The 24445-nt window shown below is 42.6% G+C and overlaps 1 protein-coding gene across 2 annotated transcripts; it reads right to left on the bottom strand.

Moving 5' to 3' along the window:
* cog6 (component of oligomeric golgi complex 6) lies at positions 1-24158 on the bottom strand. Of its 2 annotated transcripts, XR_013937018.1 has the most exons (20): positions 23966-24158; positions 23409-23552; positions 22802-22873; positions 22601-22659; positions 14476-14587; positions 13970-14052; positions 13141-13211; positions 11816-11909; positions 10189-10317; positions 7455-7546; positions 7155-7219; positions 6489-6580; positions 6245-6362; positions 5318-5449; positions 4673-4840; positions 4112-4219; positions 2608-2661; positions 2446-2525; positions 562-791; positions 1-200 (listed from the first exon to the last, which is right to left on the bottom strand). XR_013937018.1 is itself a non-coding variant. In XM_080514016.1 (19 exons), exons 1-19 carry the CDS (start codon positions 24098-24100, stop codon positions 644-646), a joined length of 1956 nt encoding a protein of 651 aa, XP_080370142.1. In that variant the 5' UTR covers positions 24101-24158; the 3' UTR covers positions 257-643. The 2 variants fall into 2 exon arrangements, 1 of the variants encoding a protein (XP_080370142.1); XM_080514016.1 differs by lacking the exon at positions 1-200 and having other exon boundaries at positions 257-791.
* Positions 24159-24445: the final 287 nt, after the last annotated feature.

Here is a 24445-nt window from a genome sequence, read left to right as displayed (position 1 = left end):
ACAACAAAATCCCCCCGCTGTCTAGTCTTCCACTTAGTTTACGTGGTTGGATTTTGTCCTGAAGCCAGCTGAGATGCTCAGACAGATTTTCCATTTCATCCCTACTACTCAAAACAGTTTGAGATGAAAATAAACATGACGTTGGTGCCGAAGCTTCTGAGGTTCCCTTTGGCACAGCGGCTGAATTTCTTTCTTGACCACTTTTAAAAATGGGAAAAAAAAAAGAAAAGAAAAGACCAGCTTTTATAATTCAGACTATCCTTTTGTTTTATATCATTTTCAACATTTCCAATAATAATTAAAAAAAAGAAAAAGACTTTGTACAATTGTACAACCCAGAAGGGAACATGACATGAAAAACAAGCAGAAAGAATGAGACAGATTGTTTCACACAGAGACAGAGGAAAATAAACAAGTGCCTGTAGCAACCAGAGCACATGCATCCAATACATGTAGTGTTCGTCGCTCCTGGTACACATACAGGAGCTCCTGTACACACAGACCTGCCTCTCTCCCGTTTTCCCATATTTTCCCCACAGTGAAGCCCACTTTTACACTTACTTTTATATACATCGCTCTGCAGGGATTTACACGGCCCTTTAAATAAGCTGCAGGCGGGCTGTCGCTGCGGCCAAAGTGCCTCTCAGGACAGCAGAGTCTGGACCTGCTGAGGGGATCTGGGCACCAGGTTTTCCGGGTCCTTGTAGGCGTTAGTGGGGCTGGTCAGAGCGGTGTGGACCTCTTTGTAGGCTCTGCACACCAGCTCTGTGGACTGACGGAAAATCTGCTCCCTGCAAGAAGAGAGGGAGGGCTGACTTACCCCCGAGGCAAAAAGCACCCAAGGTGAAGACACTTTATAAATACATAAATCAGAAAAGCAAAGAGATGTTGTAATGATAGCTTATAAGGAGGTGAAAACAAGTCAGCGTTGGTGTGGATTTAGCTTATTTTGGCTGAATGACCACTGCATGCCCTCGGCTGTATCAAAACAAAAAGTGACAGGCTGTGGTGGACACTGCCATCTATGGATATGCAGTATAGCATTAAAGCAAAACATACTGATTAGGCATGAGCACAGTAACTGGAATAAAAGATTCCATCTCTTTAGGAAGATCAGCAACAACTCCAATACAACGTGGGATTTTTTTTGTTAAACTTCTGCACAGAATCACGATCAGCTTCAGTTTCTCATGCCGATTGCTTTGTTTCAGTGCAAAAAAACCAAAACAATAGTGCTGATTTATGCACAAGTTAGCAGAAAGAAAATAAACTGGCAGCTATTTTGGTAATTGACTCATTGTGATGCCACACACATGGTGGCTCCAAGTTCTCAAATGTGGTCATTTGCTGTTTAGCTTTGTCTCACATTATAGTAAATTGAATAATTTGGATTTTGAGCTGATGACAGAATGTGTTATCTTCAGATGCGATTTAGACTCTTGGTTACTGTGACACCCACTGATGTTAAATAATTTTGTGTTTACTCTGAAGCCAGTTTTTGCCACCAGCTCAGCGCTGCAGATAACTTTTAAATAGCTAAAGAAATAAATAAAAAGTGAGAAACAGTTCGAGTGTGGCTGGGTACAAATGGAGGATACCACACTTGGAATGAAGAGCCGGGTAAGAGGCCTGGAGGACACAGTGGGAGCGCTCTGGTTGTATCCCACTCAGGCTCTTGAGGATCCATATTTTTAATTGGCCCATAGAGAACATGGTAGCACGGTGCCGTGTATAACACCTTTCCCCTCACCAAGTGCACTAACACACGAATGTGAAACGAATAAGAGTCCAGAATCACATTCCCATTATTTGTGCGCTCCAGGAGAGTTTTCAGAGTGCTGGCGGGTGTTTTTGTGTATTTAGGCGAGCGGAGAAGCAGATGTGGGAGAGAGCGAGAGAGAGAGAGAGAGAGGGAGAGGGAGAGAAGGACAAAGACGAGGAATGATTTCAGGGAACGAGTGTGAGTGAGAAATGGACCAGAAGCTAATTAATGGCGTCCTGCCCATCAGTCCTCCCATGTCCATTAATAGAGAACATTAACCTGAGGTACAGAGTGCTCCTCCAGCCTGCTGCACTTCCCAGTAAACGTAACTCGTACAGAGAGAGAGAGCTCTCCGATGTTGAGCTAAAAGCATGTGCATTTTCTGATCAGTAAGACAAATACGGGTAGTTCTGCTGACCGTGCTCTCAATGTGTCACTGGCTTCAGCCATTTAGCATCCAAACCCGGTATGCATTTACTCGAGTGTTTTGTTTAGAAGGCAGTAATGATCGTATTACATCTGGGAAACTAATGAATGTTGAGCACTTCTCGGTCGGTGCTATTTTTAATCACTGCGGACATGCTCATCAGCCTGGCACTACACCGTGTGATGAAGTAAACATTTAACTTGCATGCTATTTATTATATGGACAGAGACGCATCGCCAGCGGAGCAGGAACTCACTTGATGGCTGCACTCAGCAGGAAGTTTAGCTGCGGCATCACGAGCGTGTCGGGTGACGACAGGTATCGATCGAACTGGACCTGTTGTCGGCGTGGCAGAAATCACAGAAGATTATTGACCATCGGGCGCGTCACCTCTCTTCATATTTGTAGTGCCACTCACCATCGCTGCTTTCACAGAGGAGCTGTCCATGCTGGGGAGGAGTGACAGAGGACCCTGAGACCAGAAATGAAAAAACATATATTAAAAAAAAAAAAAAAAAGCATGAAAAGAATCTCTTCTGTTGTGTTTGGTTCAGGGTTATGAGTCTGAACAACGACCACATTCAATCTCAGAAATCAACAGCTCTCAGGTAGCCCGGGTTCATCGTAGCATTGAAAGAAGGTTTCTTTGTGCAATCTGTCCATGTTGACTCATGCAGCTGCTGAAACACCGGGACCCCCGTCTGTCTGCATGAATGATGCATATAGAAGACAGTGAATTGTTTACAGTGAAGCAAAGCAGGATAAATGAATCACACTGGGACTCGACAGGATGATATGTTCACTGCAACTGCATTTGTCACTGTATCAATAAATATTGGCTCTCGCAAGCTTTTCCTCCCATTCAGTAGCTTTAGAACTGGAAAATTACAACAGCAAAAAAAAAAGCTTTTCAATCTGGATGACCTAAATCTGATTATTTTAGTGGATAATATAAAGCAATAAAGTTTTTTATGCAATAAAAAGTCCACCTGTTTTCATATCACCGAATTTCATGGCGTGTCTCCCGATTTGTGAATGAGATATACATCCTTCCTAAATCCTGATGTTAACTAGGCAGAGTAAACACAGCACATGTGTTATTGTATGCAACAGCGGGTGCCTTTAAGGCAATTAGCCGTCACTGATTATCCAGAATGGCGGCATTAAGTCCAGCTTAAACGCCTAAATTGCCAACATTACAACCAGCAAATACAAGCTGGTGCAAGGTTCAAATCAACGGAGAGAGGTTTTATAGAGATATGGGGCCCATTAACAAACATGCTGGGAGCACGCAAGCTCATCTGCCAGCAGCTAAACCCACGAGCGTGACAGTTTTATCCCCTTTTGTGGCTGCTCACTTCTCCATCTGAGAGTAGAATATGACAGAAAATCTTACAAAGGCAGCGAAAGTAAACCTGCGAAGGTTTAAAATAAACTGCGGGGATTTCTGTCAGTCATCCACATCTGGTTTTCCGTCAAGTGTGGAGAGCTGGACTGAATCTTTTTTTTTTTTAAACATGAAGACTGAAGACAGGCCACCCGCGGAGAGGGCAAGTCTGCGGGGAGAATCGCAGTCTGCGATTGAAGGACAGCAGCAGAAGGGTGTGGCGTGTCCTGAAATGACCTGCAGTCCAGACTCCCATGCATACTCCTCAAGTATTGGGTCTCAATCAGCTCAGAGGCGTTACGTCGCTCTCGTGGATCACCTCTCTTATCTGCACAAGCTGCTTTCGAAGAAATCCATATACTTTAATGGGCCGTGACACAATCTGTCCATCTCTACCCTTTTCTTAGGGAGACAATTCATAGAAACACAATTCTTAAGTGTTAAAAAAAAAAAAAAAAAGACGGCCATGTGGTGTGGCTGGATGCCTTTATGAAGTGAGAGTGTTAAGATCCTGTTTGGGTGCTTCCTGTCTGACCTGCTCAGTGCCGTGCTGCTGGACACAGTTGTAAATATAACTCAGTCCGGCTCTGGTCAGCACGTAGGAGGCCTGCTCGTTGATCAGCGTGTCAAGGTGAGCCTCGATCTGAAAAATGTAGGAGAGAGTGGTTTCAAATAGTGTCCTCGCTTGCATTGTGAAACCGGCGGTACTTGTGGTTAATGGAGAATCGCAGTGCTATTGAAAATAAAACTTCTGCTGCAGCTCACATGGTGCTCAATTACAAAAGGTGTGCTAAAAATAGAGGGGGTAGATGGAGTGTGTGAGCTGAACAATAATACGTGACGCACTCTCTTTTATGAGACGGTAAATTAATATTTTTATCCAAATAAAAGATTTGAGCAGAATGGGCTTTAATGTAAGGGAACGATGAGCTACTTCCCAAAGAATAATGTAAACTGAGGTTTTACATTAACATTCATAAGGGTAAAAAAAAAAAAAACAAAAAAAAAACCTTTGCACTTGAAATAATGTATAAATATTAATCAAGCAAATTGGACAGGCAAAATAGACGCCTATATCAGAATGATCAATATCTACCTGGAACTCCAGCATCTCAAGCCTCTTGTCGGTGAATTCGAACAGAGCCAGCGTGGTTTTCATGACGTACAGCGAGTTCACCATGTAGGTCGCCATGTCGGCCGTGCCCAGGTTACTGGCTGACACCGTACACAACTGGAGGAGAGGATCCAAGATGCAAGAAAGCACCTGAGACAGAAAAAGCACGGAAAAACATTAAAAAACAACAACCCTAAAACACATATAATATAAGCAGCTCTCATCAGGGAATAGATCTGAAAAACTCAGTTTGCTATATGGCCTTTATTATTCAATGAGACTGAATTAGACACTAAAAAAGAAGCTTGTGGTATTCAGTCAAAAAGGCTTGTACTATTCAATATACCCCCCAGTACTGGTTCGAGTCTGTCTCTGAAGGATAGTTCTCCACAGTTCTACTGAACTCACCAATAAAACTACACTTCAAAGTCAAACAAGTTTTATTATTTTCATATAACAGGATGATATCCGGTGTATTTTTATTGTAACCGAAAGTCAAAACAGGTCAATTCTGGATGTAAAGGTTAATAGAAATAGGTTTTCACTGCAAGTACAACAATAAAAATGGTGGGGGGGGGGGAGTACTTTCATTCTCCCGCTGATCTCATTCTACAAATGTGTGTTTACCTGAGCAAAGTCTGCCTGCCGGGCATCCAGGGGAACGACAGAGGAGTCGTGTGAAGCCAGCACCTCCCTGAGGAGGGTGAGGGTCTGAGTGAGGGAGGCGGTGGGCCCCAGGTCGGCGGGCGGGAGCTCCACCTGCTCGGACGGGAGGAAAAGATGCACAAACGAGCAGAGGTACACCCGCAGAAGTTAGTCTGCGGCGTTCACAAATAATACAATCGGAACAGACGTCCCCCGATGAGCAGCATACAATTAATCAAATATCCAACTACTGCTCGCCGTCGCCGTGAGCCTCAGTCGGGAGAGCTTCAGCAGTGAAGAAGGTTTTGATTTCATTGGCCACACTGAAGTGATCGCAGCCACCTTCGTCCACCTAATCGAGCAAATTATGGGCAGGCTGTGCTCCCGGCATTAGCTGGAATTGACACCGAAACCTCAGAGGGCCTCCAATCTGATTAACACCGCGCTTGAGGGATAATTCTTGTAACTGCTATCGATCAGGTCACAGCCAGCGTGTAATGTGAAAGGGCTCGCACTCGTGCCGAGGTATATTTGTATGCCAATTTAACTGCACGATAAAGACTCTGGTGTTTTCTTGGCGGCCCGTGTCATTTTGATGCCGCGGCCAGCAAACTGTTTACAAGTCGAAGTGCTTCAGAAATAGCCTTGTTGTCTTTGAGGGTTTAAACTGAGGCCTGAAATACACAATACGTGTCCACAGGGTGCAATACTGAACTTGGCTGCACTGTCATTTGAGCGTTTTGATGAGAGAACATTGCGAACCGTCTTCACTTTAAAAACAAGGCACTTTCCGCTCTCCCCCGCCTCGGTTCAGGGTTGTTGTTTTTACAGCAGTCACTTCCTCACGTCTGCACGGGAGGAAGCAAAATGTGTGGCCACTGAGTCGAAATGACGCGACTCATTAAGCACCTTGTCCATGAGTCTGCTGGCGTGAAGGCTCAGGCTGTTGAAGAACATCTTTTTGCTGAGGAGGTGCATTTCCTCGATAGTGATGAGCAAGGACGCGACGCCGGTTCCAATGATGGAGCTGCACACAGACCAGAAACAGTGGGCAGTGTCAACCAAGGAGGTTCTGTGCTCAAAATCTAAATGGGAAGCTATTAAATATTAAACACGAAAAGTAGCTTTCTCCTTTCTGGAGCCGTTTGTTCACCTGATGGTGTGATGATAAAACTTGAGCAGGTTGGACAGCTTGTAAAGCAGCACAGCACCCGGCTCTGCCACGATGACCTGTTCGATCCGAACCTGAAGGACAGATTGACAAACGGAGTGATCCAAAACATGACACGACACAATATGCAGTCCACAAGCAGCTGTTCACACCTGATTAGCTTTTTTTTTTTTTTTTTTAAGAACAAGTAGATGCGTTTCTGTCAGGGGGGGGTTCAGCTTTGGAACGGTCTGGATAAAGATTTCAAATGTTCCAGTTGTATTACTTCAAGACCAACGTCATAGAAAAATATATTACACTAGAAGAAACACCAGGAATATTGATAACATGAATCAATTATAGTAATAATAACAAAAACTAAATAGTAGTAGTATTATAACAATAGTATATAAATACAAATGGGAATATGAGTGTAATTGTGGGTGCTTCATAAACTGTACATATACTTGTACAGCTATAATACATGATGTGTATTTATAATATATTGTGTATACTTGTGTAAATGAGATGTATTATTAAGCTTTTCACTTGTATGTATGAAATGCATTATTATGTTTTTCACTTTATATATGATTTTGCTTATTTTATTTTGTTGAACACGAACCGAAGAAATAATCATTCAAAATAAAAAGAATTGTAAGTTCTCACTTTCAGAGGCCTGCAGACTCCTTCTGTGATGTGTCCAACCACCTCCTGTATGTTGTCCTCCACTCCTGGCACAAAAAACAACAACACACATCCGGGTACAGTCAGGGATAATGATGATTATCAATAACGTGAGTGAATGGAGGACAGCACAATGATGCAGCTGTCACCTCATAGAGATTTTCCTCTGAACATTAAAATCCCGCCCACAGTCCAAAAACAAGCATTTGATTTCCATTGCATTTCTTTGTCACCTCTCAGATGTCGTCATGTGTCCGGTGCACGGCGCGGCGTGTCGCTCACCTTGCAGGGCGACTTGCTTCAGCAGGGCTTCCAGGTGTTCTTTCTCCGAGGCGGTGGCTTGGTGCAGCCAGGCCAGCATGTCCCCAACATACCTGAAAAGCATGTCACCGTGAGGCCAGGCGAGTGTTGGTCCTGCATCCACAGCGACACGGAGGCGCGGGGTCATCGCGTTTCAGCCCTCTCACGTGGGAACAACACATATGACTTTAGGTGTTACATAAAACGGTCTGAAACGGCGAGGTTGGGCTTGAATTATCGTGTGTGTACATGTTTATCAGTCAGTGTGAGGACAGTGTGAGAAAAGAACTTGATGTTCTCAGAACTGCTGATGCCTCCTACAAAGTGGAGGTGATTTGGTGTTAGGCGCGCGCGCGCACGCACGCACGCACGCACGCACGCACGCACGCACGCACGCACGCACGCACGCACGCACGCACGCACGCACGCACACACACACACACACACACACACACACACACACACACACACACACACACACACACACACACACACACACACACACACACACACACACACACACACACACACACAGAGAGGCTGGTGTTCTGAGAAAGTCTCCTATTTGGCTCCTGGGCACAGGAGGAAGAGGTGAGGAGAACACGACACAGCGGCAATCACAGGCGCACTCAACACAATCCATGATCTGCCTGAATTGGGTTTTAAAGTTAAAAGGACTTGGAAACTAAATTAGATTCATATCCGCCCCGGGGGGGGGGGGGGGATCACGACATGTACAAGCACAGATGTCACAGTCACACATTAGAATACTTAACGCTCATATTTTCAAGATACAGCTGTGTTTTGCAGGCGTTATTTAAGGCTGTAAAACGATAATGAAAATGTCTTTAACCAAGTCAAAACTGAGTCAATTGTCAGTGATATAATCTTAGTGAGGAGGATGGTGGCCGTGTTCTGGACCAACCCAGACCAAGGTTACTGATCGTTACTTAGCGGCACATCAGCAAGTTGCTCACAACTCGTCAGCTTTTTGCTGTTGATGGCGTGAGAGGTGTTAGGAATCACTTTATTTTAGTGGGAAGCCAGCTTTGTTTTTCATCGGGTTGTCCCACAGTTTTTGAAATTGAACAGTGCACTTCCTTTTAAAGAGCACAAGATCTTCGCATTTACTGGATTTAGGAAGCCAGGTCTCTGACGGACGTGAGAATACAGTCTGTTAACTATGGTGAAAATGTTTTGAAAACAAACGTACATGGTATATACAAATAAGTTAAACCGACTTGTTTCTTTATTCAAAATTATGTTTTTTGTAAACAAATCTTCTTGTAACCAAGCTTCACTTGTGTAATTTGATGTCATAATTACAATATTTTGAATTGTATTATGTCATTTGTGGCAAAGCGTTATGTCGAGATGCTCTAATAATGTTCTTTTTCAATGTGTTTAACTACCTTCGTGTATTCATATTGCAAAATCATATTTGTGTTGTTATAGCAGTGAAATAGTGACAGATTTGATTTGTTTCACACCGTTGGAAGTACCCAGGACTGAATTCTCGCCGTCATCGTCACTACTGCTTGATGAATTGATGTTTTTTTTGGAATAAACCATTTGAGATGCATCACTTCTTTTTCAAGAACAAAATAGAAACAAGGAAGTATCAGCATGAGTTAAAATTAATATATATATATAGAGAGAGATGAATGAAACATAAATGACACGTCATAAGTAAAGTCAAGTCAAATTTCTACATGAGAAACAATGACTTTGAGGAAAATATAAACCTGCTATGTGATTGGCTTATTTATTGTTAACACTTTACAGGGCCACATAATTAAAAAAAGAAATAAATTAAGACTTAAAGTAGTTTTCTTTTTGATGCTTTTCCAATCAGTCTTATTAAAAGAATTCAATGAGATTTTGCAGAATATAAATCTGGTGTAATGTGTAAAATCATAATCAAATTTATCTGAGAATGTAAAGATAAGAACATTTCGGAAATATTTTTTTCATTCGTATCAATGAATACATTTTCTATCCATTTGTCAGTCAATTATTTCAGGTATGTATCTTTTTTTCTGAGCATAATGGACATAATTGGCATATTTTGACATACAACCAATATACAGTCGGTTTTAATAGTTTTGTGAGATTACTGCATTGATGGTACAATCCCCTCAAGGCTCTGATTTTAGCTCCATCATGTAAAACGCTGAGACAAAAGTCTAAATCAAAAGAGGAACTGCTCCAAGATTACCAACAATCCCGAAACATCCTACTGGGTAGGGACCTTGAAGAAATGCCATCATGTCCTGTTTCAGTGCTGAAAGGCTTGTAAACCCTCTGATGCTCCGTTTGTATTCAACGGCTTCAGTTGTGGGGAAATTTGAAGGAGAAGCAGGTCCAGGTTTTGACAAATTGAGGAGGGAAAAGGTGTATAGAAGTAAAAGTGTTGACTCAATAAGAGCAGAATTTACTACTGGACTTGGGTGAACTTGCCGCTCTTCTTGAGAATTTTTAAAAAGATAATTCAGCTCTCATCAATGAGCTTAACCACCTTGGAGGAGTCATAACAGAAACACCCATGAGTTAATTCATCGCTCGGTATTTGGGGAAATTCCCATCGGAGATTTTGGTTTTACACAATTTGAAAAAACAAAAAAAACAAAACAAAACAAAAAAAAGAGTCAACATTGAGCTCATGGATGAGATTAGAGAATGAAAGCAGTGCATTACGTTGGGATTAGAGCTCTACCTCATGGGGTCGTGTGAATGCATCTCGATGGGGCGGGGAGTTCCTCCCGGTCCGCCTCGGGTCAGGGCGTCGATGAAACCTCGGACCACGGCGCACCTGCGTGCGGTGCCAAACTCATCCAGGGTGTACCTGAGCAAACAAGGGGGGAAGGAGAGGACAGTCGGCACCCAGAAGCCCGTGGGAAAGAAAAAAAAAAAGGAGAGGGAGGCCGCAGTGTTGCTGTGTTGGCTGTGTGTTGTGGTCAGTTGCTGGGATCAACAATGGAGGCAGCTTTTCCAAAAGGGAAGAGTCTGAGGTTGTTCAGATGGCGGCAGGCACCGCGACAGACTAAACAGGAGATAGTGCTGATTTAAGCCTGCAGGAATGCTGGCGTGCTCTCTCCCAGCCTCAACACACGCAGCCAGAGATCGACCTTGGACACCACAAGCAGAGGAACAGGTGCATTTCCAGGAAAAAGACACTACTCTTTATTTATATGCATACGACGGTGTGAAACTGCCATTTGTGGTATTTGACAGAAAGGACAGGCTGCTATGTAATTATTTGTTTCTGGAGAAAAAAGGAAAAAAAAGGCCTTTTTCTACACATGAAGGTGTGAAGTATTTGCACATTCAGTGCTTTCTAAAATGCTAAAAGTATTTGCTTTTTCAGTAACAGATGAATAATAACTGTGAGTACTGGAAATTAATGTTAATGACAGACTAAGTGTATGGATGGCCTTTGTGTTTCCACAGTTTGTTGGATCGCACAATAGCATTTCCAAATCTTACATTTTAACTCCACTAACTTGGCTCTGCTGGAGGGGTCAATTGGGTTTAATATTACTTTATTTTTCCCATTGCCGCTAGAAACTGCAGCTTATCGAGATCACAATTTTCAATAGCAGATACGTTCATTGAGCAGAATTGAGTGAAACTCTTTTAAGCATCTGTGTGTAACATTTACATTTAAAATGTCATAAAATTGTTCCGCCAGTCTGTGTGTTGTGTACTTTGATTTATTTCAATCCTGTTATTTATTCACTTTCTTCTGATGGCATGGTCACTTCAGGCTGTTCAATAAATCAGACAGCACCTTTGTTTCTGTCTCCAAGAATGAAGAGGCACAAGTTCGCTTGTTAAAGTAAATTTTTACCATAGTTTCATTCTAGCTGTGAAATTTGCATGTAGTTTAGATTTCTTACATTTTTCAACTTCTTTCAATCATTAAATCTGCTGTTGTCGTCAGTTTTAGCCCAAAATGTGCTCCACACGCCGCCGAGTGTGATTTTGGAACAAGCTCGATATTTCACGAGAAACAGGCTTTACTTTCGCCATTCAAGCCTAATTCCTTCTCGCTATGCTGCAGCTTCAAAGTCATAAAAACCCAAAATATTAAAGTACCGGAATTATTTCTAAATGATGATTTAATTTTCCTCCCTTTTTTTTTTTTTTTAAAGATAAGTTAATAAAAATTCACTTTTTGATAATATTCCACTGACTTGAAACCCTTGTCATTATTACTTAACTTTGAATTGAGTGCATATCTGCTTGTGAAATGCCATTTTATAGAGAAAAAGTAAAAGACATTTTTTTTTCCTGTTAAAATGAATGTGTTTCTGTTTGGGATGGAGGTTTTTAGGCATTACTTGTAAAGGACGGGTCGATCTTGTAAGGCCTCCATGGCTTTGGCCAACACCGGGCTGACGTCACACGCCTCCTGAGTCAATCCTCTGCTTTCATCTAGACAAGAACAAATATAGTAACGTCGGTGTTACATCATCAGGTTTTCTTGCTACGTGGCGAAACGTTTTGAACCGTGACATCTGCTGCAAGTGCGCCAGAACATTCTTCAATCAAAGTTTCCCACAAGCGACAAGTCAGTTTTGTTCACAACGCAAACAATAGATATACAGCTCCAGGTGTTCCTGTCGGCGGCTATAATTAGCAAACATACTTTGCCATGTTGAGCTTATTGTATATGTTGGGTACATATAATTCAAGTATGACAAGTCCTAATCACTGTCTTTTCTTTTTTGCAAGATTAAACACGCCTTCTCAACATGCAAGGCATTTGTTCTACTCACAACATTAAGTCAAAGTCTGTTTATGACATCTAGAAAATTCTAAAACTAAAAGAAGGCAGACAGGCTGAAGCTGTTACAGATCTGTAACTTAAGCTGGTCAAAAACATACAGTAACATGTTTGTGCAGAGAAAACTCCTTCCTGTAATTTTCTTTTAATTTATTCACTGTACCCCCACTATATAACTTGTGACTTTACTGAAAACCATGTATTTCCCTTTTTTTTGGTCACTGAAGTAAACCATACTTCACTGTATTGTTCTGCTTTTAATCAAAAGAGAAAACAAAACAAATGATAAAACCATACAATGGCATATAATAACTGTCAGATATTATTAAAAAAAATCTAATAAATAAATACAAGTCTATTTTAGGAAGAGAAGAAAAGCTCGCTCACTGGACCTCTTCTAACAGTTCTAAAACAATAAAGATCCGATTGTTCGAGTCCTAAACGGGTTAAAAATTGGAATTTTTTACTCTTAACATACAAATTTAAACAGATGAAGGTTGTTACTGTTTATTTACCCAAATTTCTCCGATCTAGACTGCTTATTTCCATTTTCATCTCCGTGACAAAACAGAGAAAGTTCAACTTTCAAGCATTCTTTGGGAAAGACGGTCTAAAGATGTTGCTCACGTGGATCCATGCATATACCCCATATAATACATTTCTCTGACATGACAGAGCAAAGCTTTGTATTTATTTTAAGAAATAAGGCAACTTTTAAATCATAATTAAAGATAAAAAAAAAAAAAAAAAAAAAACAACAACCCAGCAACACACAGAGCTTTCATGAGGGAGGTACATTTCTCCTCTGGATGACATGCACTGATACAAAGAGCTGCACTGTGAGGCCCCCGTGTACTCGTGACGGTGTACTGTACTCACTCTGAGCCCAGCGGTAGAGCTGCTCATATGATGTCTCTTGTAACACTGCCATCTGCTCCATGATCTCCAACCTGGGAACATGCACATGAGCCAAGACCGCACATTACATACTCATGACCTGCTGCATAGTGTCAGAGCACGGGAAGTCACATTAATAGCAAACATCCAGGGTTTTTTTTTCTTTTCTTCCCAAAGCTTAGTTATTTTAGGTCAGGGGCCACGCCAGTAAAATAACTACACAACAACCTTTAAATAAGAAAAAAAAACAACTTTTATTTGATTCTGTGAGATGCAATAATTCTTGAAAAAAAAAATGCATATTCATAGTAAAACACTTTTAAGGGGGGGGGGAGCAATTTCAACTCTATCATGTTTAAAGATGCCTCCTACAGCAAAATACTGTGAAATATTCAAAAATCATGTCCTCCACTTGGGGGTTGTGTTTTTTTTTTGTTTTCGTTTTCCTGCATTTAGCCATCCAACGACTCATTTTTTCTGAGTCAGGTCGATATTGGCAAACAGCCTGCTGTTTCTCAGGCTGCACACATTGCATGAATACATGCATGGATGTTCACCCTCAGGTTATGGATTATATGGTCATGCTATCTCGCTGGTCATGAGGCAATTAGTTCTTGTACTTATTTCACTAAATAAATGAATTAGAAGTAGAAGTCAATTCTATTTTAATACCACCCACTCTAAATACTGATCCACAGTCGCCTCGTGGGCTGACGTCGACCCTCTGACGGACCGGTTTAGCCCCACAGGCTTTACGTTTCAAAACCCTGCTTTAATAGGAGGCAGTGCAGTGCGCCAAATTGCATCTTACCCTGCAGTTTGCTGGTTGGTTCGCAGGAGGATTTTCACATCTTCATGGATGTGCTTCACCCGGCTGAGCGCTTTGAAGAAATCCTTGCAGGATAGGACGTCGAAACAAATGAACATATTAGGAACAATGTCGCTTGCTGAATTGAACACATTTGTGTTTTTTCAATGACAATAATGCAGAAGGTTTCATGTGAGCCGACGTCAGTGTTCCCAAGAGGTCTGAAGAGCCATATCTGTCATAACTGATGTGAAATGTCTTTTCACATAATATAATTACTCGCCATAACAATGCAAGAAGCGTACATCATTCCGATAACATCTTTAATCATCATAGTGTATGATTGAAGATCCCCCCTCCCCCCCACCCCTCAAAAAAAATTAAAAAATACAAAAATGAAGGTAACCAAATCAGCAAGACTATAATCAACACCCGATCCATCTTCCCACTCGATGTGTCAATGGGAGCGTTCTTGGAGTGAGTTATTATATAATAATGACAGAGACTACCTCAGTAATGGGCGCATCCCGGGCTGCTCGCAGTGCAGCCACCTCCTCATTAGAAAGCTGGAACTTGGCAAGGAAGGCCTGAGCAACCTGAGCTCTCACCTCCAGGCGCTGGCTGTCGGGAGGAAAGACAGAGACGCTGCAAATCCCTTTACTCCAACACACTTTCAAACAGGTCGCATTTTTCTGAAGAAAATACGTTTGCATTTGGAATTCTGCTCAGCCCAGAATGTGTTTAGTCTATCTAAAAGCCCAAGTGGATGCTCAACCTGCACGGTATTTGTGTCATTCTTAATTCCTTCATAACTCAGTATTATGGCTGAAGATGTTATAATTAAAAAAAAAAAAAAAAAAAAAAACCTGTGGAAAATTGGAACAACTTTATAGTATATGCTTGTATTTGATGATTTAAAAATATTACACAAGCTGTCAACAAGCTGTAATGCTCCCAGTCGTGCAGCAGATGGCAGTCACACTCCTCACACGCTGACCCGAGAAGGAGCGCAGGGTGGGACTGACTGGAGATATCATGTGCAGCACTCAAGAGAATAAATATCAGGGCGAGACAAAGAGAGCAGGATAGTGGGCCAGGTTTTGTCACTATGAATAACAGTGGCGTGATCACTATCGGTGTCACTGTAAGTGTCCCGACACAATGGTGGTCATGGCAACCGACAGGGTCAAACAGGGAACTTAGTCACAGGATAGCAGAGCAACAGAGTGCTCCCTCTGTCCACATCCCTCCATCCACACCGCCTCATCTATATTCTCCCCCTCCCGACGGAGACGAGGCCAGATCAGTAAATCACCAGGTTGTTGGGGGAGAGAAAAAGAACTGAGCATTATCTAACAATTGTCTCTCACATGGCTATTACAAGTGTTCGGCCAGCTGAGAGTAAACGTTATAAAAGTGTTACACGAGTCTATGATTCAGTATTTCTGAGCTCAGCCGAGCTCCCCCCCCCCGCTGCCGTTTGTCCTATTGTGCACTGTAATTTTGTTGCAACAGGCAAAGACCACGGAAAAGCTTGTTGGGTTGCATGTTTTACAAGGTGATATCACAGAAGAGCGGCGTAATCAAAAGTGCAGGTAGGAACAACAATGTAAGTCTGTAGATTCTTGGCAGGCAGAAAAGCCTTTTGAAGTCCAACCTGCCAGAGAATTAACGCAACCGCATGCAGGGAGTTTGCATGTTCTTCCTTTGAATCCCCCTCCCCCCCAACAAAATCCTACCCGCTACTCAAACCAGGGTTTGAATCCCACAATCTGTGCTGTCCTGTTCTGTCCTCATCTCTCTTTCTATCCACTAACCCTGATTGGAACAGCAGAAATTCCCCACCTAGGAGCCTGGTTCTCAGGGGCAACTGGTCATTTTGGGTAGGTGGAGCTGAGCGCCACCTGGTGTCACCAGAAATGACTGCAGGCAAAGTATGCCATTAATTCTTTAAGATTATCTACAATTTTTTATTTTATTTTTTTTATTCAGTGAATAAAGCTTCCTCCTAAATTGCATTTCATTTTCTGCTTCAGGTTGTGTTTTCCCCCTGATCCACATTGATGGTTGCCTGAATGATCATGTTATTTTTAAGCTCGGAGCAGATTGATCGGTGTTGATATCGGTACTGCTTGACAGAAACAGAGAGAGCCGTGACAAATGCCAGCTTCTGCTGCTCAACCTTTTTTTTTTTATTTAATCGGCGCCTGTATGGCTCTCATCATGTTGTAGCTCAAAAGTTCGGCGCATACTTTACGTTGGCATTCAGTGGTGTTGGACTCTGCCGTCACCAGCCTGAAATAACGTCTTGCCCGACAAAGTGTTTACATGGAAACCCCACTTGTCGATCTGTAGAAAACCTCCACCTCTGAGTCTGGTTCTGCAGGTTTCTTCCTGTTAAAAGATCATTTTTCCTTTCCATCGCTGCCTATTCTTGCTAATGTGGAATTCTTGGTTCCCCTCTGTAAAGGTGCTTTGAGTTGACTGGGTTGTATTTGGCGCAATGCAAATAAAACTGAATTGAATTGAACTCTACTTGCATGGGTTTCCACCAGGTTTGTCATAAGATATGCTTTTAAGGATGACTAGAGACTCTAACTTGGATAAAACGGGTATAATTAATAATTTTTTTTAACTGCCTCAAAAGCACCATTAGTCACAACCACACATGCACTCACCGAGCAATGAATACACCAAACTACAGTGAGGAGTTTGCACGTTTCTCCTTTTTGTGTGGAGTTTCTCTCTGGTCCTCCGCATATTAAAAGAATTAATTGAGCATAGCATGATATATACAGTTCACCCCTCCATTTGCAGGTTAAAAACAATCAAAACACATCACTTTACAAAGCCAACCAATACAGACCGACTGACATCCTCCCATAACCACAAGGGCATCTATAAAACTAACAGGCTATGCTAATGAGGCTATTAACTAAAATGTACGACGCATAAATTAAGGAAACAATTTCCACGTGAGCATGCTTGTCTTCACACAACAGATGAGCAATATTAATACTAAATCTGTAAACCCTCGCCGCGCAAGCAGCCGTGCCGACTCAAGAAAAACGGTTTTATAAGCGGCGCATTTATGCAGCAAGCTCTTATAAACAGGTAATTGGATCATCCGTTCTACAGTCAAACGGTGGTATAAACATGGACTTTCTATCGCTAGAGGCTTCTGAGTTATTGTCTTCACGAGAGCAGAGGAGAAGAGAAAGAGGCAACACAAAATCCAAGGCAGCAACAAATGAAATCATTAAAAGGGAAGGAGAGAGAACAGAGTGATCTAATGAGTTCAACTCGAAGGGCTGCGCTTGTTTCCGGCATATGGAACATGTTGAACTTTATGTGGAGATAAAACCTTACTGTCACGTCTCACACACAACAGATTCACCTCTGCAAGATAAGAAATGCCCTCAATTTCTCAGATCCGGGCCAAGACTGGTAGGCCTGTTCCCCCAGGGTGTAAATCACAACAGAGAGAGACGAGCCTCACGCGCCAATACGAGGTGAGGATGGTAAAGACAAGGGGGACGTGGGAGTTCCCTCGCAGGACAAGGGGAGAGCCCGGGAACGGTGCAGCGGCCGGATCGCTTTCTTCAGCGCCGTCACGGCATGACACATTCTCCTCCACGCCGCAATCACCGAATACCACAGAGAGACGAAATACTCCAGCGAACGCTGCTGTAAAGGCGGGCAGGAAAAGAGTGCGGGCAAATAGTTTCGAGGGAAATAAAGTCAGTTATGTAAGTTTTCCCATGAATAATCTCCAACAAAAGCTAAATAAAATTAGACTCGGGTTACGTGACGGGATGAAAACAAGCACAGTGTGTGTGAGCGGCCGCCTGTGTGTGTGTGTGTGTGTGTGTGTGTGTGTGTGTGTGTGTGTGTGTGTGTGTGTGTGTTCAGAATTCCCCAAACAGGCCAATTGATTTTGTCTGTTCAAGCACAGAAATCGTTTAGGCAATATAACACAGCGCAGGCTCATAAACAGCTCTGTCTAACCGAAACACTGAAATTACCAGCGCCTACTTAATTACCTCGCAGAGCAGCGCCAAGTTTATAAAAAAGCTGCAAGCTTGTTCACACAGGAGCAGTCGCCACCTTAACTCATTCTGCAGGAAGTTTATTGACCCTCATTTTGACATTTTGAGCAATAAATCCAAGAAATCGATGATGCAATATTGGGGGGGGGGGGGGTGAATATGAAGACTGAACAGTTGTGTAGTGGATTGCACTCATGGAACATAAAAAGTACGTTCCTGTGTGTGGATTGGGGCCTGTGTGTGTGTGAATTTGAGGCTCAATGGTGAATATAAAATGGTTATCCTGGTGTGAGTGTGTGGGGTTGCGTCTGATGGACTCCGATTTCAATTTATTGCGTAGGGAACTGTTGATTAGGACATAGGTAAATGGTTTCTGATAATTTCAAATCTAATAATAAATAAGCAAATTAGAGTATAAGAGTCACTGCCTCATGAAGAAAGATTAGAGTCCAGCCACTCATAAAGCACCAATCATTTCATCAGTTGTAAACCATTACAATCTATTAGGGCCCATTTGGAAGGACTGAAAGCAGATTTGACAGAGAGCGAGACACAAGCCGGTGATCACAGAGTTGTATCAAACACCCACACACAAAGGCAAAGTCGCAGCCGTATCATCATTAGCAGCAAGTCGAGCCTTAATAATGCTCAAGTGTCATTTTATCCGGGTTGTTTTTTACACTCTGATGTCCCTGATTGAGCTTTCAAGGATTTCCCCATTACTGTTTTATTCATGTTCGACGGAGAGGCCTCACTGAGCGCTCAAGCCGTTTGATTCTATACAAAAGCCAGCTAAGTGACACATAAACCTCCATGCTGGATGATTAATTACACAAGTGTCACAAATGTGGCCTGTGGGCCAAACCTGGCCTGTCGGGGGGGGGGGGGGTTTGAATGTGGCCCGGAAGACGACCTTCAGCGGATTTAAATTCGTCCACTGACGAAACACGAAACTAAAATGGAGAGTTTATATCCAAGCAGCGCTAAAAGTTAGCTGCCTTGTTGATACAAAAATAGAAGTAGTTTAATGAAGCCATGCACAACGAGCCCCTGAAAGCATGCAAACTAAAGAAACTGTGAGGTCTGGGAACCAACAGGATTTTGAAGGCTCCTGTTATATGTTGGTGTCTGTGTGTGGCTTTACTGTAGTATTTTAGCAAATCCACGATCAGAGAGGAGGGCCACAGCCTTTCTTGAGGTAAATATTTGTGGCGATGACTAAAAAGTGTCTCTAATCCACTTTGGTATGCACCAAAAAATTTCTACAGCACTTCAGTAGCGGCTGGCAAACTCCCCCTTGAGCGCCGTCAGGTTTTAAAGCCACGGCGCCAGTGTCAACATCCGTTAGTGTGCGACGCCTCGACTTGTTCAACGAGTACGACATGTCACGCTAATGCAATGATCAAACAGAGGCGGACATGCGCGGGGCGTCACATTTCAATATGGAACAACACACAAGGCATTATGAAGGCACCGGCGCTCTTGCTGACAGGACCAGCCTCCAAAACAAAAGCCTGCAAACAGAACCGGCCGTGTGCACTCTGCACCTGACCTGCTCCGCCTCCGCACGCTGTGAGCAAATCGACTGCTACTCTCCGTTTCATTACAGTTGACAAATGACACGCCGCTATTGTTGGATGAGACGGCAGCGAGCAGAGGACGGACCGCCACTGTGGAAGGACAAAGACATCGGGAGCTTTTGCAGAGCTTTGGAAACAGGCTGCACAGCCTGAGCAGAGATGGGTCTATAAGCACAGCATGTCAGACTGTCCTGCAAAAAACAGTACTGTTATAATAAGAGCCAGAAAGTAAAAAAAAAAAAAAAAAAGTAGCGAGTCCTGGGACTGCAGAGGCTTGAGTGACCTGAAATAGACCTGACCAAAAAAGCCCCGGGTGGGGAGGTGGGGTGGGCCGACTGGTCGGGGGCTGAAGGAGGACAGCTTGACTGCACACTTCCCTTGGCAGCTCTTCTGAGACAAAATTGGTACGGACAAGGTCAAAGCCCAGCGTGCACACACTCCCCAATCTGGCTATGGGGGTCATTGTGGTTCTGTGCATGGAAATGTCACACAGACGGACAGCAGGTCTCGACGGGACGCGTGTGCGAGGCCATCAAAGACCCCTTACCTTCACCCCAAAGCACAAAGCCACATTGTTTGTAATACGTCGCCGGCACGCGCTCACTGCTGGCCTAATTCCCTGCTCTCACATTCACAGCTCATCTCCTTCCTCTTCAATCTCGCTGCGTGGTCTCCCATGTCACCGCTTTGTCACGGAGGTCCTGAAGCTGAGCCAGAGGACCACACGATTACCGCAGTACATCACAACTGCCAGCGGCACCTGTCGCCAGAAATCTACATTATCTATATCCTTTAATGTCGGCTCACAAGGTCACAGAGCACAGAGGTCACATCTGTTACAAATGCTAATCAACCCCGCCCGATCCCAAGCCACAAGCGAACTGGAGCCGGTGTTTCCCTTTCACATTGCCGTCACATCCCGTTGGTCGGATTCATAGATTAACACCAGCTGATTTTATTGGAAGGAGGTCAACCGAAAAATATCCGTCAGTGCTCCAGAAGCTGCAGATGTCCGGCTACTCTTTGACTCCACACGTCACGGCGAGCTGCATATATTAGCTTTGCATATCTGAAGACTCCCAATATGTGTTGTCAGCAATTTTTTTTTGGTGCACACGCTCAAACACGGCAATACTCCCGACGCCAAACGCTCTCCAGCTGCGAGGTGAGAGAGCGCAGCAGTGTAAAGAGGAAGTACTTTGATGCCTATCATCCCATGACCAAACAGCAGAGGACACAGCAAATAACACAAATGCAGGTCTGTCAATGACGACTGCCGCCCTCCTTATGCAAATAGACAACCGCAGGAGAAATATTAATCAACCTCATGAATCATTCATCCCTCATCGTCAGAAATAAAGATGTACTTTGCCAACTCCCTCTGCCCCCGCACTAAATCTCTCAAACTTTTATGGATGGGGAGAGCAAGCTTCAAATCATGAGCCCTTTAAATTAAAAGGCTGTTTCAGTTTGTGAAAATGTCTTCAATGATCACTGTAGTAATTTGTATTTTTTTTTAAGTTTAACAAATCGATTGGTTCTATCAATGGGAAACCCCACTTGAGAGATAACTAGAAGAGGCCTGGAGGGCGGGGAAGTGCTACAATACTGAGGGCAGACTGTTTTTCTCAACAACATGTGAAAAGCTTATCACTCACAAGGGGGGGGGGGGCTTCCTTATTCCCGCGGCAAAGTTTTATTCAAGTGCCAATTGTCTGGAAACCTGCCTGATTTTAAAAAAGGACTAACTTGTGTAGAAATGAGATATGAGCCAGAGATGGTTTCCAGCTTTGTACTGATTAAGATGCTTATCAGTGGCAGGTTTCCAAAATGATTTGTAGCTTGAGAGCAGATAAGAAAAGCAATAAAGGCTTCCGATTTCTTTGAAATTTTGGGGCGATAATTGAGAACAGAGAGTCTCCACGAAATGCCTGACATTTCAAAATGTCAATTTTAAGCCTGAACAGTCTCATCTGATGGTCACCCTTTATATTTCTGTTAAATCCAATCAATCAATTCAATCGGAATATGACACGTCTAACCCTCTTATGACTGTAATTATAGTGTGACTGTTTGAATTTAATTTGATTTAATAGCTGTCAAATGGTCAAAGAATGTGTAATGAGTATGCGCTTCTATCACTTTTGCCAAGATAATGTTCCTAATCTGGCAAAGATTCGATTTTACTATGTTTTTGGTCACATGTTGCAAATGTGTGACACTGGTGACGTTTTTTTTCTTCTTCTTCCTGTAATTGGACAGTCACAGGCACAATGCTTAGTGCTGTCGCCTCACAGCGAGAAGGCCTGGGTTCAAATACCAGCCGGGGCTTTCTAGGTGTGATTGTCTGTCTCTCAGAGTTTGATGGACCTGTCCAGGGACGGACTGATGGACGGACGGATGGCTATACAGAGGAGCCGTGAGTTTTGTAATGACGAGTCTACGGAGGACAAAACTAGCTTTGTCTGCAATCTGAGAATTTCTAGATGTTATAAACAAACTAAGAATTATACAATAGTTAATGGGGAGAAAAGCCTGCCGCCTGAGGCAACAGGAAAAGGAATAAAAGGGTTAAGAAAATGAAGATGGCAGAACATCTTTCAACACACATGATCAAGTCCAGTCGACCTGATTAAAAAGCTTTGAGACAAATGACCAAACTAATATCTGAAGAGTTACAGTAGAGCTTCATCTACTCCTTATTCTACACCAAAAAATATCAGCGTTCCAAAAGCCACATGTGATCACTGAGTATATTAGATTGCAGGGACTTTATGTTTAGAAGACATTGTAATTGCATTAATACACATTCTACATATTTTATAAGGTAACATATTGATCTGACTCAAAGTTGAATATCAAAATTCAAACAAGTAAACCGAAGTGGATTTATTGTTACAATATCAACTGTGTTTTTGCGAGTGTGACACATAAATGTCAAGTTACAACAATTACACATAAACAATAAGGAACAATCACAAATAGTTAGATAAAGATCTACTCACTTTTCTCCCTGCAGCTTGTTGGTTTTCACAATAAGGTCTTGGGTTTGTTCTTTTGCTGCCTGGAGAGGAAAGGTCACCATTTTTCAAACATAATAACTAAAATAAAGTCACAACCATAACATTAAATGTAGAGTTTATGTTGATACATTTATCTCAATTCAGGTTTATCACACGTGTGTTGTTTTTGCAAACATGTTATACCTTCAATCTGTTGGTCATTTCATCACAACATGTGCTCATGGCCTGGACATCTTCATGGACATTTTCCAGCTCCTGTCCAACACGTGGAATCAGTGTTAGAATAGCACCAGGGCTGATAAACTCCAGTTCACAGATACAAACGCCAATAGAGAAGCTACAACTGAAATCAGTGCAGGGATATATAAATCATGTCGGTTTTGAAATCATGATCATGGAGGCCTTTTGTAGAGATATGATATACAAGAGGAAACTTACTAGGAGTGTATTACTCATGATCAAATAAAATTTGGACAAAACTTGCTTCCAGGTTGTGAGAATAAAAGTATCTCTTCAAAGTACCAATGAACTATGAAAGACTTGAGAGAAGATGCCTCTTGCTCAAACCTTTACTTGCAGAAAAACACAACCAGGAATAGGCAACAAGAAGAGGTCTGGATACAGTGCAAGAGATTCATTTGGTGGATAAATCAACCTGGACTGAAAAGCTATAAAAGAATGCATTCTTTCAAAGTCACACTTATACACACACAAGGGAGTGTAGGTATCACTGAGTAATTCCCAGCCCACAATGACCACCAACCACTACAGTCTTTCTTTGGAGTTGTACCTCTTTGACCTCTTTAAACATCCGTGCAAACTCCTCGTTGATGGCCAGACTTCTTCTCTCTATGTCACCTCTGAGATTTCTCCTGGTTCGTAAACTGTTCTCAGTGAAGAACTCCGACAGCGCCTTCAGAGCCTCCAGCATCTCCTGCAAACACACATCAGCCACAAACACAGTCAAGACGAGGTACTTTGAGAAGAAAACAGGTCACATAAACTTGTCACACACTGTGAGAAAACAGGTCACCTTGGATTTTTTTTCTCTCCCACCAACAAGAGTGATGAAAGATGTCCAGCGTCTCAGAAACAGGAACTATTCTTAGCGCTCACAGTCCATCATCATAAACTATAAGCTACATGCTAACTGTCAAGGAATTACATACTTGATACGAGATTGCAACTTATTTTAGTCGAACTGAGCACATTACCGTATCTATATCTTCAACTCACAATCACCGCGACGAGCGAACAAAGTCATAATTGCAGGAAACATCTTTCAATACAGATTTATTTATTTTCTCTGCTAGCCAGTTAGCACGAAGCTAGCCGCTCCCAGCTCACCTTGTCATTGTCAAGTCTCGTCTCCAGGATTTTATTGAGTTTTCTCGACAGCGGATTGTTGGGCTGAGGAGCAGCATTGGAGCTCTGTGAAACAGCAGAGCTGTCAGCGGGATTTTCCACTTTATTGTCAGACATCGTAATAAAAACAAAACTTCCACGTCGACTCTCCCAGATATGTTGTGGTACGGTTGGAATTCATGTCCGGCCTGATACGAGGGAGTGAACGACAATTTGGTTCCGCTGTGTTGAGTATTTATGTGTTTATTCATTTCTAAGCTTTGCGTCTATGAAAAATCTACATTTTTGCTCTATTGTAAAAGAGTGCGCTGTTTGCAACTACTGATGAGCACGGCAGAGGAAAAAATTAACAAAAATAAATAAACATTGCACACTGAATCCTTCTCCAAGATCAAAATGTTTTTTTTCCACAATTATTTTTGTTATCGTCATAGAATGTTAATAAATGTTATGAAGTACTCA

This window comes from Blennius ocellaris (assembly GCF_963422515.1).
Source record: "Blennius ocellaris genome assembly, chromosome: 2".
Taxonomy (NCBI): domain Eukaryota; kingdom Metazoa; phylum Chordata; class Actinopteri; order Blenniiformes; family Blenniidae; genus Blennius; species Blennius ocellaris.
The sequence above is the reverse complement of the archived record's forward strand: the minus strand, read 5'-3'. Positions and strand labels throughout refer to the sequence as shown.